The 16,750-nt window shown below is 55.9% G+C and overlaps 1 protein-coding gene across 1 annotated transcript; it reads right to left on the bottom strand.

Moving 5' to 3' along the window:
* Window positions 1-6,499: 6,499 nt before the first annotated feature.
* On the bottom strand, window positions 6,500-15,470 carry ADAMTS4 (ADAM metallopeptidase with thrombospondin type 1 motif 4). Its single transcript, XM_002715171.6, has 9 exons — window positions 13,852-15,470; window positions 12,430-12,753; window positions 12,065-12,197; window positions 11,368-11,538; window positions 10,357-10,643; window positions 10,058-10,244; window positions 9,674-9,849; window positions 8,241-8,416; window positions 6,500-7,755 (listed from the first exon to the last, which is right to left on the bottom strand). Exons 1-9 carry the CDS (start codon window positions 14,524-14,526, stop codon window positions 7,329-7,331), a joined length of 2,556 nt encoding a protein of 851 aa, XP_002715217.2. The 5' UTR covers window positions 14,527-15,470; the 3' UTR covers window positions 6,500-7,328.
* Window positions 15,471-16,750: the final 1,280 nt, after the last annotated feature.

Genomic DNA, 16,750 nt, shown 5'->3' with positions numbered 1-16,750 from the left:
GGCACCTCCTCCAGGAAGACATGATCCCGTATTCCATGCTAGGTGCCCCTCCTCTCTTGTGGCACATATTACACAAGTCCAAAAGTTTTGCCCTACCTGATTTTCTCAGCCACAGATTGTGAACTCTCTGAGGATAGGAACCACATGGGACCATGTTTTCCCTTTTATCCTCCCCTGAATGCAGCTCAAAACTTTTGACAGAAATTCTACAAAAAGCCCATCTTAGATGTAGACATTCCCTTGGTATATTCAATTTATCATGCTAATGTAGGAGTTGAAGTGTGGGGAATTGGATGTAGGGAGCAAGCAAAGCAAAAGATCCAAGGAAAAGAGAATCAAAACACATTGGCCACTAACTAGAGGCCGAAGAAGGGCCAAGCATTTACATGGTTGTATGAAGTTCTGACAGTCTCTCCATCAGCCAGGTCATAGTATATCCATCGTACAGAAAAAGAAACCAGATCTAAGGTTATATTATTATATGCGCATAAGCAGCAATGCTCACATCCAGTTTCACTCACATTCAGTTTTCCTTTCCAGGTGCTGGGAGAGCACAATTACAATAGTTTACAACCATTACACAATCAAGATTAGTCTGTTTGCCTATGTAGGTTGGAGAGCCAAACACCAGAGCTAGTCTTTCGTGGAAAGAAAGTGTGTTGTGGGGCCAGCGCTGAAGTGTAGCAGGTAAAGCCGCTGCCTGCAGTGCTGTCATCCCATATGGGCACTGGTTCAAGTCCTGGCTGCTCCTCTTCTGATCCAGCTCTCTGCTATGACCTGGGAAAGCAGTAGAAGATGGCTCAAGTCCTTGAGCCCCTGCACCCATGTGGGAGACCCAGGAGAAGCTCCTGGCTCCTGGCTTCGGATTGGTGCAGCTCTGGCTGTTGTGGCCAATTGGGGAGTGAACCAGTGGATGGAAGACCTCTCTCTCTCTCTTTGCCTCTCCTTCTCTGTGTAACTCTGACTTTCAAATAAATAAATAAATCTTAAAAAAAAAATTGTATTGTGAGATGCTCAAGAAAGAAGTGAGGAGAAATTCTCAAATCTTATTCCCTGGACAGTTTTACAGAAGATATTTATTGGAAGCAAGGAGTGGAGAGGGGGGGACATGGCAGTCAATTGGTTAATAAGAAAGAGGACTTCCTGGCCCGGTGCCATGCCGCGCTGCGGCTCAGTAGGCTAATCCTCCGCCTTGTGGCGCCAGCACACGGGGTTCTAGTCCCGGTTGGAGGACCAGATTCTGTCCCGGTTGCCCCTCTTCCAGGCCAGCTCTCTGCTGTGGCCAGGGAGTGCAGTGGAGGATGGCCCAAGTGCTTGGGCCCTGCACTTGGGAGACCAGGAGAAGCACCTGGCTCCTGCCTTCAGATAGGCGCAGTGCGCTGGCCGCGGCGGCCATTAGAGGGTGAACCAAAGGCAAAGGAAGACCTTTCTCTCTGTCTCTCTCTCTCACTGTCCACTCTGCCTGTCCAAAAAAAAAAAAAAAAAAAAGAGGACTTCCTGGTTCTCTTGTGTAGGTGCAGGTCAGCTGCTACATGGCTTTTTGTACAACACAATATAAAAAAAAATGGAGGCCTTGAGCTTGGCATTTGGCCTACTTACTTATCAATTAAAATGTGTGTAGCCACTATCAGAGTGCCTTGGTTCAATACCCAGCTCCAGCTCCTGCTTCTGGCTTCCTGCTAATGCAGACCCTAGAGGCAGTGGTGGTGGTTCAAGTGACTGGGTTCCTGACACCCATATGGGAGACCTGGATTGAATTCCCAGCTCCTGGCTCCAGGCTGTTGCAGGCACTTGAGGAACTAGTGGATAAGAGCACTTTCTCTCTTTGCAGATAAATACCTTTTTTTTTTTTTTTTTTTTTTTTTTTTTTTGACAGGCAGAGTTAGTGAGAGAGAGAGACAGAGAGAAAGGTCCTCCTTTTTACGTTGGTTCACCCCCGAAGTGGCCGCTACAGCTGGTGCGTTGTGGCTGGCACGCTGCACTGATCTGAAGCCAGTTTCCAGGTGCTTCCTCCTGGTCTCCCATGTGGGTACAGGGCCCAAGGACTTGGGCCATCCTCCACTGCTCTCCTGGGCCACAGCAGAGAGCTGGACTGGAAGAAGAGCAACCAGGACAGAATCCAGCACCCCAACCAGGACTAGAACCCAGAGTGCTGGCACCGCAGGCGGAGGATTAACCTAGTGAGCTGCAGCGCCGGCCAATACTTTTTTTTTTTCAGTACAGGTTCTTGATTTTTTTTAAAGATTTTTATTTATTTATTTGAGAGGTAGAGTTATAGACAGAGGGAGAGACAGAGAGAAAGATCTTCCTTCTGTTGGTTCACTCCCCAAGTGGCTGCAACGGCCAGAGCTGTGCCAATCTGAAGCCAGAGGCCAGATGCTTCTTCCCAGTCTCCCACGTGGGTGCAGGGGCCCAAGCACTTGGATCATCTTCCACTGCTCTCCCAGGCCACAGCAGAGAAATGGATTGGAAGAGGAGCAGGGCCAGCACTGTGGAGCAGTGGGTTAAAGCTCTGGCCTATGGTGCCGGCATCCCATATGGGCACCGGTTTTGGTCCCGGCTGCTCCTCTTCCGATCCATTTCTCTGTAACTCTGCCTTTCAAATAAATAAAATAAATCTTAAAAAAAAGAAAAAAAAAAAAAAGGAAGAGGAGCAGCTGGGACTAGAACCAGCACCCATATGGGATGCTTGGTGCCGCAGGCGGAGGATTAACCTGCACCATGGCACGGGCTTATCCCATATAGGTACAGGGCCCAAGGACTTGGGCAATCTTCTACTGCTTTCCCAGGCCATAGCAGAGAGCTGGATTGGAAGAGGAGCAGCCATGCCAGCACTTATAGACAGCAGCCACAACACCAGCCCCCAAGATTCTTTTTTTTTTTTAAAGATTTACTTTATTTATTTGATAGACAGTTACAAAGAGAGGTCGAGACAGAAAGAGAGAGGTCTTCCACCCACTGGTTCACTCCCCAGATGGCAGCAACAGCCAGAACTGTGCTGATTTGAATCCAGAAGCCTCCTCCGGGTCACTCATGTTGGGTCAGGGGCCCAAGGACTTGGGCCATCTTCCACTGCTATCCCAGGTCATAGCAGAGAGCTGGATCAGAAGAGGAGCAGCCAGGACTCGAACCAGTGCCCATATGGGATGCCAGCACCTCAGGCCAGGGCTTTAACTCACTGCGCCACAGCGCCGGCCCCTGCCCCCTATATTCTTAACTGTTCAGCTTCCCAATGTGTATTTGCATCTACATTATCTAGCCTGTCTCTATGAAGTTGTACGTGTGTGTCCCTTGTGGGTTTGTGGGGCCTGGTGCTGATCAATCAAAGACTGTGAGAGATGCAGAAGTCTATTTCCTCCTCTCCCTTTCCTCCCTAAGGCTACTAAAGTACCCTGGCCTGTCCCCATATAAGGTCCTGTTTGGGGAAGTGTTCAGTGTTGTTCCCTGCACCCGCCTCCCAGATCCCCCTGTCTCAACATTTTTAGAACTGGTGGTTTCCTCCAGCTGCCAGCTGGTTGCTCTTGCTGCCAATGATTTTGGCTCCCCCCCAGCAACAGTCAATGGGGAAGGTATTTAATTGGCTCAAAAGCATCCTCTTAGCCAATAAAATGTTAATACATGGAAATCCACTTCCTTCCCTTTTCCTCCCCCATAAGCCCCCAACCAATGAGATGCTGATTTTGTCGCTTAGTGTTGATCTGGTATTTTAGAAAACAAAATACTGTAATACTGTATGGAGATTAAAAGAGTGGGGCCAGAGAGGGAACAGGAGTGCAAATGCCCATTCCGCAGCACCCTGCCTCTCCCAGCTCCGCCACAAAAATAGTGGTTGGACCAATGCCCAGATTTCTTCTACTCTAACCGCAGAAGCAGAGAATCTCAGTGGAAGGAGAAGCTTAAAGAAATTGGCCCAACTGATTTATTGTCTCAATCCCCTTCCCTACGTCAAACACACACGCACACCACTGTGCAACCATAATGTGGTTGTTCAAACCCAGCTTGAACTTCTCTAGGCTAGGGAATATGGTGCTTCTTCTCTTGTCGCCCACCAGCTCTTCTTTGTCCCTGTTCACCTCTCAGACCAAACGGAACCATCTCAGTGCCTCCCTTTCCTCCTGTTGGTCCTCTGTCTACTCCTGCTAGAACATTCGTGTACATTCCAGCTCAGGCCTGGAAGTCAATAAGTAGTCAGACTGTGTAGACAGAGGTCACCTTGGCCGTCCCAGGGAGGTAAGTGTTCCCCACATTCCTAGCGAGGACTTGTTGGTCTCCTGACTTCCGGACATTTCGTAGAGGCTTTAAGCTATGTCTGGGAGCAGTGATCCTTCCACAGAGGGGCCAGACTGGCCTGGGACTCGGGGCTGAAATGCCCATGACTTCCCTCTGAGGATCTAACTCTTGCTGTCCCCCTTGCACCCTATACTCTCATCCATCTGCCCAATCACAGATGTGGTGTGTGAGATCAGTCCCTCTCTGGAAAAAATCTCTTTATGCTAGTAAGAACCATACTCAGTGAGCAAAGGGCTTGCTTCTTCTAAAAATAACGCATGTGAGGGGCTGGCATTGTGGCATTAGTGGGTAAAGCTGCTGTCTGCAATGCCAGCATCCCCTATGGGTATTGGTTTGTGTCCTGGCTGCTCCATTTCCAATCCAGCTCCCTGCTGATGGCCTGAGAAAAGAAATGTAAGATGGCCCAATGTCTGGACCCCTGACACCCATTGTGGGAGATCCAGTTGAAGCTCTTGGCTCCTGGCTTTGGCCTGGCCCAGCGCTGGCTATTGCAACCAGCAGATAAAATATTTCTCTTTGCCTTTCTCTCTCTCTCTCTCTCTAATTCAGACTTTCAAAACAAAGAAATCTTTTTTAAAGAAACAAACACACATGAAAAGTGGTTTACAAGGGGTGACTCACCACCAGTTGTACAGAAAGGTGAGATGGTATGATGGTGAGCTCCCATGGGCCCTGCCCAAGGCTCACCTTCCTTATACCTTCATAGCCCATCAAGTGTGGGACATGGTCCCTGAGGCGTTCATTTGGCCTTTTAAATCTTAGAGTTCCTTGTACTGCCCCACGGTGGCTCTTTGTGGAGACGTGGTACTCAGGATTCCATCCCATGCTCCTAGTGGTGGTGTTTATGCCACAGAACTCTGCTCACTGCACTAGAAGCTCAGAGCGTCAGGGCCCATAAGCACATCCACGGTGGTCCAGTTTAGCTAACTAGGTGAAACACCGGGAGCTCCTGCTCCCCCATTGGGGAGAAGGCCAGGGGTCCACACCCAGCGGCGGGAGCCACATTCTCTGGGGAGAAGAGTGTGGGTGGCCATGTTCTCTTGCTGCAGAGGGAGGAGGCGCTGTGCCAGGTCTGGGAGAATACAACATATCACAGAAGGCTCTGCATGGTACAGAACCGGGCTCACAAATCCTAGCCCCAGGGAGCACAGCACATACAACCGCCACAGCCTCTGTGGCCGGCCCCAGCAGTGTCTGGCAGCCCAGCTGGAGGGTGCCATGCAGTGTTAAGTGCTCTGGGTTCCCTCATTCCCCACCCCACATCCTCTGTCCATCCCCTCAAGGTTGTTTTTTTTTTTTCCACCTGTAGTTCATCACTCATCTCCACATTCAATCTTATCCCTAACCCCTAGCAGTCCTGCTTCTGCCACTCAGAACTCCAAGTTCTAGCAGGGTGCACCTGCCACCCTTGGCCATCCCTGTTCTGTCCGTGGCACACACACCCAGGACTGCCCAAGTTTCTTCTCAAGAAAAGTTGCCTGCTCGGACGGAAGAGCAGAGCTGCCCCTGTGCCCTACTGCCCCTCAGGTGCTGTGCACCACCTGACTCCCTCCCCTGAGTCTTCTTTGCGCTGTTCTGTCTGCCTCCCTCCCTGTCCCCTGCCACACCTTGTCTTGTTACTCTTACGAACTTCCATTCTAATCTCACAACAAAGAAGTCTGTTGGGTTTACACTGGTTGATTCTGGGGACACTGCCCCAGTCTCTCAGCCTTCATAAGGCTAACTTGTCACATGGCTATAGCCTTTACTATTTGGGAAAAATCTCTCATTTTTTGTACCCAGACCAGCCCTGTGGAACAGGTATTACTGGTCCCATTCAATGTATGGGTAACTCAAGGCCAAGGCTGTGCATCAGACTCGCCCACCAGCACCCAGTGAAGGAGAGGCTGAACTGCAGCTCAGTCAGGCCATGGGCCCCAGCTCCAGTGCCCTGTCTTCCACTGCGGTTCCCCCCAACCCCTCACCACTGCTGTCGCTACCAAGTGCCTGTTGGTGTTGATGCATTTGTCCTGTTCTGGTCCATTTTACGTGCAGCCAAGGGCTTGTTGTCTTCGTGTGACCCAGAACTTCCGGGGTGAGGCCCAGCAATGCCCTTTCTCTGACCAAGTCCTGCATCCAAAGGAACTGAGCCGGGTGGCCAGGGCAGGCACCACCTGCACCTGCTCCGCAGCTCCTGTGCCGAGTGCTAATAACCAACAGCAGCCGCCAGTCGTTGAGCATGTGCCAAGTGTTGGGCATTATGCTAGCTCTTTATTTACATTGTTTAATCCTCAAGACACATTTCTAAGGGAGGTATTATTATTATTGGCAAATGAAAAAACTAATGCTCAGAGACGTGGGGCCAAGGTGCAACCCACATCTGTCCGACTCCAAAAGGAACACATAAATAGCAGGATTCCATTTACATATTAAAAATATGGTCACCTCTCACTCACTGGAGGCCCAGCCCGCCCTTGCCTCGTCCTCCCCCGGGACATAAAATTCAGGAAGAGGGAAGGAGGGCACGTTGCACCTCACCCCCACACACACTCACACACACATGCACACACACACACACACTCACACATTTTCTCACCCACAAACACACTCAGATCACTTCTGACCAGCACCACCAGCCTGGATTTCCTAGCCAGGGTGTGGGCTGTGAGGGGAGGAGGTTAATTCCCCAGGACCCTAGTCCTCATCCCCTTCCCTGGTGCTAACTAAAAGTGAATAAATACTAAATAAATACAGCAAGGCCCGGGCCTACCCTGCCTTCCCCCTCCCTCCTGTGACCTGCAGGGCAGAGGGGGCAGTTAAGATAAGGGACTGTCCCCCAGCCCCTTCCATCCGCCAGCCTGTCACTGCCTCCCAGGGCAGGAAACCAGGGCAGGGCCAGCCTGCGTGTAGGGCTGAGAGGAGGGGCGGGTCTCACCCCGGGGTGGGGCGGAGAGCCCTTCCCCACTGTGTCCCGGCAGGAGGCAGCCGCAGGAGCCCCCTCCTTTCTCCCAGCTAGTCCAAGGCCCCGGTGCCCAGAAAGGGCAGCCGGGACGGTGAGGTTATTTCCTGCCTGCCCAGGGGCGCCGTCGAAGAATCTCCAGGATCTGCGCCCTGCGGTGCACCCAGTCCTGGGGAGTGGGGCGGGGCGCTGAGGGCTTCGGCCGGGGCACGAAGAAACTGTAGCGGAGGCGTGCGTTCTGCGGGTTGCCAGCCACCAGGACTTGCAACGTCAAGGGCTGGGCCAGCGGCCCGTGGCCTGACAGGGTCTCGGAGGCTGCGGTTGCCCCGCTGTAGTGCAAGCTGACTGCCCCGGGCAGGACCACGTCCGTAGGGGAGGGCATCAGTGTGTATTCCCCGTTGAGGGCATAGGAGCCATCTGGGAGCTTCAGGGCCAGGTAGATGCTGCGGAGGCTGGGGGCCCCCTGCTGCCGGACAAGTATATGGGTGGCCCCGGCGGGGATGGTGACCACGTTGTTGTATCCATACCTGCGTGGGAGGAGTAGACAGGCAATTTAGCATCTCCCAAATCCCTCAGGCTCTAAGCTGTGTCTGTTAGGGTGTGTGTGTGTGTGCGCGAGTGTGTATCCAGTCTAGATCGGAACTGCCTGCAGATGTGGACATGCACAACTTCTGCCCAGTTCACTGAGGGGCCCATCTAGACCCCGCCTCCTTGGTGCCTGTCCAGTTCCGATTCTCTCTCTCTCTCTCTCTCTCTCTCTCTGACTCAGCTCAGAGGTCACCTCCAAGGAAGTCTTCCCTGATGCCCACCGGGGTATGCAGCTTCCTGTGCCAATAGCCGCCACTGGCCCCCCCGAGGTGGGGGTGGGGGACCCTGTGCTGTAACCACCTACTCTGCCTCCTGGCTAGATGGTCAACTCTTTGAGGGCAGAAACAGGGTTGGGTTCACCTCTGCAGGCCCAGGCCCTAGCACTGTGTCCAGGCAGGTGGAGAGAAGGAAATGGTGTAAGAACCTGAATTTTCTGAAGGAGCCGGACTGCTTGCTGCAGCCAGAACCATCGCCGCCACACACCATGCACTTGTCAAACTTCTTTTTGGAGCCAATGACTCGGTCACAGCCAGCATGAATGCAGCGGCCCTGGACGCAGACTGAGGAGCTGTCCGGGGAACATGGGGTGCCATCTATCACCTGGGGAGAAGAGAGGGAACAAGACAAAGGGTTTTTTCCTGAGTCAAGGAGGGGTCAGCGCAGGGTCAGTCCTATGACGCAGTAGGTTAATCCTCTGCCTGCGGTGATGGCATCCCATGTGGGTGCCCATTCTAGACCCAGCTGCTCCTCTTCTGATCAGCTCTCTGCTAATGGCCTGGGAAAGCAGTAGAAGATGGCCCAAGTGCTTGGGCCCCTGCACCCACATGAGAGACTGGAAGAAGCTCCTGGCTCCTGGCTTTGGATCAGCTCAGCTCCAGCCGTTGTGGCCATTTGGGGAGTGAGCCAGCAGATGGAAGACCTCTCTCTGTCTCTCCCCTCTCACACTGTCTCACCCTCTCACTGTCTGTGACTCTACCTCTCAAATAAATAAATAAAATATAAAAAAAGAAAGAGGGGTCAGCACACCAGCAGAGAAGCTGGATGAGGTAGGGGGTGTGCATGGGGTGCAGCTAATGGATGCCAATCCCCATGTTAACAGTCACTGTAAATGCTGCCGTTTTCAGAGCACTAATTACGAGTCAGGCAGTGTGCTAAAAACTTTTTAAACAGTTCCTGTGATTTACGTTCAGTAAGTCACTCAACCACTGTTTGAGGCTTCCAGAAATGAAACACTAAGGTTTAGAAAGATCAAGGAACTTGTGCAAAGTTTTCATAGATGGCAAGCAGAGGAGCCAAGAAGGGACTTGCAGACGTAAGACTCAACAAGCCTTAATCTTGATGGCACTGCTCCTAGATAGACACTAGAGGGCGCCCAAGCTGTAGGAGTTCACCCTGGACTTGCTTCCCCCTTCTCCAGCCTTCACCCCATCCCCCCTCTCACAGGGAGGGAGGGCAGGGCCATCGGTGGTGTCCAGGAGGCCGGACCTTTGAGGGGCTTGGCTGACTGTGAGCCAATCATGCCTCCGCTGTAATTTGACAGGGGTAAAATGGACAGTGGGTGGGAGGTGGGCTTGCCCAGAGCCACACACTGTCACCAAATGCTGTACTAAAAGATGGAAGAGAGGATAAGAAACAGAGGCAAATGGAAGACTGGCACAGCCTCATTGGCCACTCATCCAGAGTCTGAAGCTTGCTTTGCCAATGCCCACACACACAAGTCCAAGCGAACCCCTGGGCCGGCCTGGCGTGGCTGAGGGAATGCCAGCCCTGGTGCTGTTTCAGTCGCCATCAGAAAGCAGAGGGAACCCGTAGGGCGTGTGTGGGCATAGAAGGGCCTTGGGGCATCCTGGTCCTCACCCGTGGTTCCAGCACGTAGTAGTAGCCCAGTGCTCGGGCCTGGCAGGTGAGTTTGCACTGGTCCTGGGGGGCCACACCTGTGTAGCGAGGGACCCAGTCCATGGGCCCTGGGAAGTTCTTGAAGAGGTCAGTGCGGTGGTTGAAGGCAGCACACTGCTCCTCGCGGAAGGTCAATGCTACCAGGGCAGAAAGCATGGTCAGGGCCGGCCCCTCCCTCCTTGTGCTGCCCGGGAACCCCTCGCCCCGCCCCCTCAGAATTCTAGACGTCTCCCCACCCAGTGCCAGGGTAAAGTCGCTGCCCCCAACAAGAGGAGCAATCGACACCTCCTAGGCCCCACCCCCAAGGGGCTGTCCTCCAAGGGCTCACAGCCCTGCCAGGCTCACCTGAGCCAGTCGGGCAGTTCTCCGTGTTGCAGGAGCGGAAGCGGGTCCGGCGGCCCTCACAGTACTTGCCCCCATTCCGGGGGACGGGCCGGGTGCAGTCCCGGGAGGATAACTGGACGCCGCCCCCGCAGCTCCGAGAGCAGTCGCCCCAAGGTCCCCAGGGACCCCAGCCGCCGGCCTGTGGAACCTGCAGTGGCACAGAACAGGAGAGGGTAATTAAGCACTCACTCCTGGGATCAGGGCCAGTGCGCCCGCCCCGCACTTCCTTTACCCCACTGACTGCTGCCCTGGGATCTCACATTGAAGTCTTGGAGCTGGTCCACGTGGAGGCAGCGGCCGCCCATGCAGGCTTGCGTGGGTCCACACGGCGTGCCGTCAGCCCAGGGCGAGTGCTTGGTCTGGCACATGGCATGGCCGTTGAGGTGGCCAGAGCACCAGAGGGCAGCACAGGGCGGTGGCAGCTGTGGACAGTGGTGCGAGTCGGGCCCGAAGGTCAGCTGGCACTGGCGATCAGCATCATAGTCCTTGCCAGGGAAGGTCGCGGGCAGATGCAGGGGAGCCTCTGGCTTGTCCAGCAGACAGTGTCCTAGGAAGGGGGTTGGGCACCAAGTGGGCAAGGGCTTGAGGACAGCATTTAGGATCAGCAGCTGAACACTTAGGCTCCCTGGGCCTGGTGACAACCCCTGAGGGCTCTCAGAGGCTTTCAATAGCAGCCACAGCTTATGGGATGCTTTGTGTGTGATGAGCATGGGCTAAAGGCTTGGCCAGCACGGTCTTATTTACTTAATCATAGCAAACACCTACTGGGCAGTGCCCATCGTTGTACCTATTTTACGTAGAAGCTACAGTCACAGAGACATAGAGCAACATCTTCTGTCACGCCTCTGACATCTCAAAGACACGATCAGGACCGAACCCAAAGCATCTTCCTCCCTCTTCTTAGAAAGCTCAGGAATTCTCGAGGCTGCTTCTGCCCAGCGGGAGTCAGCCTGCTGTTCCTGCACACCTCATTGGGTGACAAAGGTGCGCTCGCCCCCCTCACAGCCAGCCCGTGCTAGCGCTGGACGATTCTGGCGCTGAGAAGCTCCGATCTCATTCTATGGAGCCAAAATTTGCCTCCCCTCACTGTGCTATTTATTCCTGAAGGAAGTGGGAACCGTTCAAAGCCAGCAGCATCCCACACCGCAGAGGAAGCATGGTGGAGGGACTCAGAGTGGCCCACGTGGAAGGTGGCACAAGCGAGAGGACGGGGTGGGGGCGTGGGCAGGAACCCAGTCCTCCACGGGCCAAGGCGAGCGCCATCTGCCTACCATAGCCATTGTCCAGGAAGTTGGTGATGAAGTGGGCGCTGCAGGGGGACCAGGGCTCCTCGGGATCCACGTGCGCCATCACGGGAGCCATGACGTGGCGAGAGGTGCTCCCGTGCCCGTTCAGACTGGCACACTGCTTAGAGTTGTCATGCAGCATGTTGAAGACGTGGCCTGTGAGGACAGAGGCTCTGCTCGCACCCAGCACCCCTGTGCTTGCAGGGGCTCCAGCCCAAATCTGCTTGCAGTTGTGGAGAGTCATTCCCCACCCGACCCTGCCCCCACTCCCCTGCTGGGGTTCGGGGGGGTATTCCTCGACATGTAACCCCACAGCCTTGTCCTCCCTCTCCCAAAAGGAAAGCCCCTGCCTACACCTTGTAGGCGACATTTCCAACCTCGAAAGCACCCATTCTGCCACTGACTCCCCCCCAAACACACACACACACACACACACACACACACACACAGAGTCCACAGGCGGTTTAACACACTATATTATTTAATAGGAACATCTAAATATCTAAATGTTTGCCTACATCCAGAGCAGAGAAAGATAATGGCCCTGAACCTAGGCCTGGGAAGAGGAAGAAATACCTTGGACCCCAGCATGTGAATCCTGGGAGCCCACGACCCCTTCACCCCATCCCTGGTTCCTCTCTCATCCAAACCCCAGGTCCCCCATGGCCCACTCCTGCCTTACCCAGTTCATGAGCAGCAGTGAAAGCCGACTGGAGTCCATCATCTTCCACGATAGCACAGCTGCGGGCAGGGTCACACACAGTGCCCACATCAGCCATACCCAGAGTGTCACAGGTGGAGACCCCACACAAGTCCTATGGACAAAGAAGGACACAGAAGGTGCATGAGAAGCCAAGACACTGGGGGCCACTGGGCTGAGATCCAGCTGAGCGGGGATGTGGGTACCAGGTCCCCGGCCCTGTCAGGACCCAGCCGGCTCCATGAGGCTGCATGGCTGGGACCGGGTGCTGAGCTGTGCAGCTCTGCTGGGCCACGTCCATCCCGGGGCACACAGTGGTGCTTCTCGGGGCTGTGCAGGGCCCTTACCTGACGGGTAAACAGGATGGCTGTGTCGAAGTGGTCAGGGTCCGAGTCGTTCAGGGTGTTGAGGCCCCGCTGCCAGGCACAGAAGCTGCGTAGGGTCTGTGCAGCACTGGGCCCCACCTGGGGGCCCTCCTTGCCTGACCCCAGAATCACGAGCCGGGTCACCACCAGGCTGACGGGGTTACGGATGCTTGGGTGCTTGAAGGCCTTGGCCGCTGCTGCCATGACCGTCAGCAGGTAGCGCTTCAGCCCTGCACCATGAAATGCTGCCATCTTGTCATCGGCCACCACCAGGGTCTCCACGAATCGGCTCAGAGAAGCAAAGCGCTAGAGAGGGAAAAAAAATGGCAGAGGAAGATCCTGAAATAGCCTTCCAGACTCGTGCATTCTCCCTTTTCCCCTCCCTCGCTTCCTGGGTCTGGAACTCAGCAGAGCCAGCCAGGCCCCACATACCCCCACGAGATTCCTCACGGGTCTGGCTTGGGCCCTCCCCCGCCAACCCCAAATCCCAGGGCTTTTGCGGTAACTCTGAGGAATCAGCTGTCGGCTCTGAGAAGGGGAGGAGTGGGGGATGCCACGTCCCAGGGCTCTGCGTGGGCCCCAGAAGCGAAGAGCAGCTGGGGCTGCCTCCTCCTCCGGGAGGGGCTCTGGGGTCTCCCAGGCCTGAGTGTGGCTGGAGCCTGCAGGACTGGGAGCGTGAGGGCTGGGCTGCAACGTGTCTGCCCTGTGTGGTTGGAGGAACAATTCAGTCAGCAGCTAGGGCCAGGGCCAGAGCATAGCGTGGCGGGTGTGGGGGGAACGTCTGGTCTGGATTAAAACTAGAGAGGGAGGAGGGAGGAAGAGAGTGGGAGGCAGGAAAGGATGGAGCCTCAGGCAGTCTCTCAGTTGGTCCGGTCCGCAGAGTGGGAAGGGGGCTGACCAGAAGGAGCTGCGGGGTGCCTTTCCTCCCCCTGCCCACTCCCGTTCTAGGTTGCCAGAACAATTTTAAGGACAGCAGCAGCGGCCAGAAAGCCCAGCGGCCAATCCCCCACTCAGACCTCAACCCTCACTCCTTTTAACTGGGGTGGGGGTGAAAGTCACCGGACAGAGAGAATGGAGCCATGGCCAAGGCGAAGGCCAATGGGGCAATTAGGAGAGCTTGATTGCGGAGGACTGTGCCAGAAGGGGATGCCATGGCCAGGCACGGGTGGGGTGGGGCAGTGGTTAGTCCCAGCCTAGAGACTCTGACCCACCTCTGGGAACCCTCAGAGCAGATCAGCGGTCCTGCTGGCAGAGGACCAGAGCAGGGAGAGTCCAGAGCCAGCCCCAAGGAAGGAGGTGAGAGGAAAGAGGGGAGGCAAGGCAGAAGAGAGGGCAGGCGTGGCGGAGGGTGGAGAGGGTTAATAGGGGTCAGTGGGGCAGACATGGCGGGAGGGCGCTGCCTACCTTGGCTCTTCGGGGGCTGGGGCTGGGGTTCCCAGGAGGAGCCTTGACGTTGCACATGGGACCCTGGCCGCTGGCAGGACTCTTCCGGCGGAGGATGTGAGCTCCAGGCCCCCCAGCAGAGTTAAGGGTGCCCCCCTCCAGGGGCTGGAGGTGGAGTTCAGCCCCCCGGTACTGCAACACGCCTAACAGGGCTCCCCCATCCCAGTGAAGAGATGCCACTGACTCCGGATCGCCGTTGATGGTGCCGCTCAGGTAGGTGCCTGGCTCTGCCCCGCCCAGCAGCTCAGGCGCCTGGCCCAAGTACTGCACTGTCAGCCCCTCGACCCGCACGCCGGGGTCCTGCTCCAGCTCTAGTAGCAGCGTCTCCCCGAAGGCCGGCAAGCGGTACAAGAGCCTGGCAGAGGCGCCCGAGCCAGGCAGGATGCTGCCGTTGAGCTTCTCTGGAAACACGATCTCCTCCTCCCGGGGGAGGGGGCTGGCGGGCCAGGCTGAGGGCAGGAGGCAGGCCAGCAGCAGCAGCAGCGGCGGCGGCAGCGGCAGTGGCGGCGGTAGAAGCGGCCGCCGTGGCCGCACCAGCCTGGAGAGGGGCACGGCGGGGAGCAGCAGGCGGGGTTGGACTCGACACAGCCGGTGCCCCGCCAAGCCCCTCCCGGGATGCGAGCCCGTTTGGGACATGGCACTGGTGCTGTAGCTGGGAGGGACTGAGGCCGTCTGGGGCACCAGGTCCTCCACACCTCGCTTTGCAAAGTTCCTCTCTGCAGCCTGGGGGCTCGGACTAGTGCCAAGGTCAGGAGCAGAGTTTGCAGAGGGGCTGGGGACCTTCAGAGGAGACGGAGAAAACTTAGCCCTTAGGCTTAGGGGAGGTGCCTAGGGGTCTGGCTCCGCTGGTCTCTCCTCCTGCGCTCCCTCTCCTGGATCTTTGTCTCCCTTGCCTGTGCCTTCCGCAGCTTCTCTGTGCAACTCTGTCTGGTTTTCGCCTCTGTGCCTGCCCTGCCTCTGCCTCCTTCCGCTGTGCCTTTGTCTCTGTCTCTCTCCTCCTCTGTCTCTCCCGTGTCTATGTGTCTGCGGGTGTCCCTGTGGGCTCTCCCCAGCCTCTCTCCGCGCCAGCTCTTTTAAGCATCCAGCAGAGTGCCTGTGATTGGCTGATCTGTAAGCCACTCAGCCAGTAGCTCTGTCGGTGGGACTCAGACGCATGTATCACTGCTTCCCAAAATCCTAGTTTTTGTTTTCCTTTAAAAAAAAAAAAAAAGTGGGACTTACCCAGAGGAGGGGAATCTCTAACAGCCGGATGGATTATAGGCACCAGGCCAGCTGATGACCTAGCCTTTTCCCAAACCCCACAATCAGCTCTCAGCTGTTTCCCTTTTTGGTGGGACAGAGCCCCAGGGGAGTTTGGGAGTCAGGGAAGGGTCTGGCCAACACGCACAGATAGAGTCATGGTCCTGGGAGAATTCCTGCCCCTACTGTCTAACCTGCGTGACCTCCCCTTTCTCAGGGCTCCTTCCCGACACTCTCTGACCCTGGAGATGACGGGGTTTCCAGAGTTGAAGGGACTGAGTGGACGGCCCGGGGAAGAGGGTGGGAAACAGGTAAGGAAGTTTGGAAAGGAGGGAACAAAGGAAGGCGGGAGCTTGACTTGGCTCTGAACTGGAGAGAGTAGAGGAGGCAGTGACATTGGGGGGGGGGGCGGTGAGGAGCCAGTGATCTGGGCCCTTACTGCCCAAAGGTAGGATGAGTCTTAGAATGGACCTAGGGAGGAGGGGCTAACGACTTTTCTATTTGGTGGGAGGAGGGTCCCCTTTCCTGAGTGGCCACCACCCCACTCCTCCAAAGGCCTGGACAGCCATTCAGCCTCCATTTCCCCTCAGGGCCCCCCCCCCCAACTTCCTGACTCCCTGGCCCAGCTCCCAGTAGCTTCCCCCAGGCTCTTGGCCCTGCTCCTACCCACTCCCAACTGCCCTAAACCCTCCCCTTAGCCCCAGCCCAGGCAAGACTTGCTGGCTCTGGAAGCCAGGTTTGCCCAGTGTGTCTGTAGCAGGGAATCCCCACCTGGCTCCCTCCTCTAGCCCCATCTTGCCCCAGAACCCACTCGTTCCAGGAATATCTAGTGATCTTTTGTGTCTCATTCTCCATGGGGCAGGGAGAAAGTGGAGGCAGCATTGTGCCTAGCAGGAAATCAGGGCACTAAGAGCAACCGGAATCTAGCACCTGGGGTGGAACCTAGCGCCTGGGGTCAGGGAGCGTGGCCAGAGCCAGAGAGGCAGTGCTAGAGGAAGGAAGCAAATGATTTTTTTTTGCTTTTGGATTGGAGGGGACTCAGAAAAGAGATCTTGGGGAGGAACTCTCAAGGCAAGGAAGTAAAGGTTTCAGAAGTGGGGCGCTATCTTGCTCCCCTTACCCCAGGGCCACTCCTTTCCCCAGGAAATCCCCAGGAAGGAGGGTGCAGTCAGCTGTCTCTTCCCTTTTCCAGAGAAGGACCCCCCACCCCATGTTCCCATTCTCTATTCACTCTATGCCTCGTCACCTCCCGGCCCCCACATCATATCCGCCAGGATACTTCCTCTCCCTCTCCCTTCCTGCCCAGGTTACTAACACCTGCCCTGGTGTCCACCGCTTCCTGTGGCACCCACTCCCTTGGGACTACCAGACCCACCACTTGACCCCCCACATGCTCAGACCCTGGGGCCGGAGGAGTGGGACAAGGGATAGGAGAGCAGAAGCAGCAGGGGCAAGAGGCGCTATCACCAGAGGACTCTTACTGCCCCTTCCCACCGCCCCATCGAGTGAAGGACAAAGGGGGTGACTAAGCAGTGAAAGACAAAGGGCCTTAGAGTCACAGCAGCAGTGTGTGTGGGGGGTGCTGGCAGCAGGCAGGAGGCACAAAAGAGCCAGTGTCCCA

This window comes from Oryctolagus cuniculus, chromosome 7, assembly GCF_051225735.1.
Source record: "Oryctolagus cuniculus isolate XC-2025 breed Fujian yellow rabbit chromosome 7, ASM5122573v1, whole genome shotgun sequence".
Taxonomy (NCBI): Eukaryota; Metazoa; Chordata; class Mammalia; order Lagomorpha; family Leporidae; genus Oryctolagus; species Oryctolagus cuniculus.
The sequence above is the reverse complement of the archived record's forward strand: the minus strand, read 5'-3'. Positions and strand labels throughout refer to the sequence as shown.

Excerpts from the sequence above, each read along its gene's own strand:
- ADAMTS4 (XM_002715171.6), bottom strand. The coding sequence starts at position 14,526 with ATGTCCCAAACGGGCTCGCATCCCGGGAGGGGCTTGGCGGGGCACCGG. Across the intron at positions 10,644-11,367 it reads CTTCCTGGACAATGGCTATG|GACACTGTCTGCTGGACAAG; the intron begins GTAGGCAGATGG and ends CCCCCTTCCTAG. Across the intron at positions 10,245-10,356 it reads ACCAGCTCCAAGACTTCAAT|GTTCCACAGGCCGGCGGCTG; the intron begins GTGAGATCCCAG and ends GTGCCACTGCAG.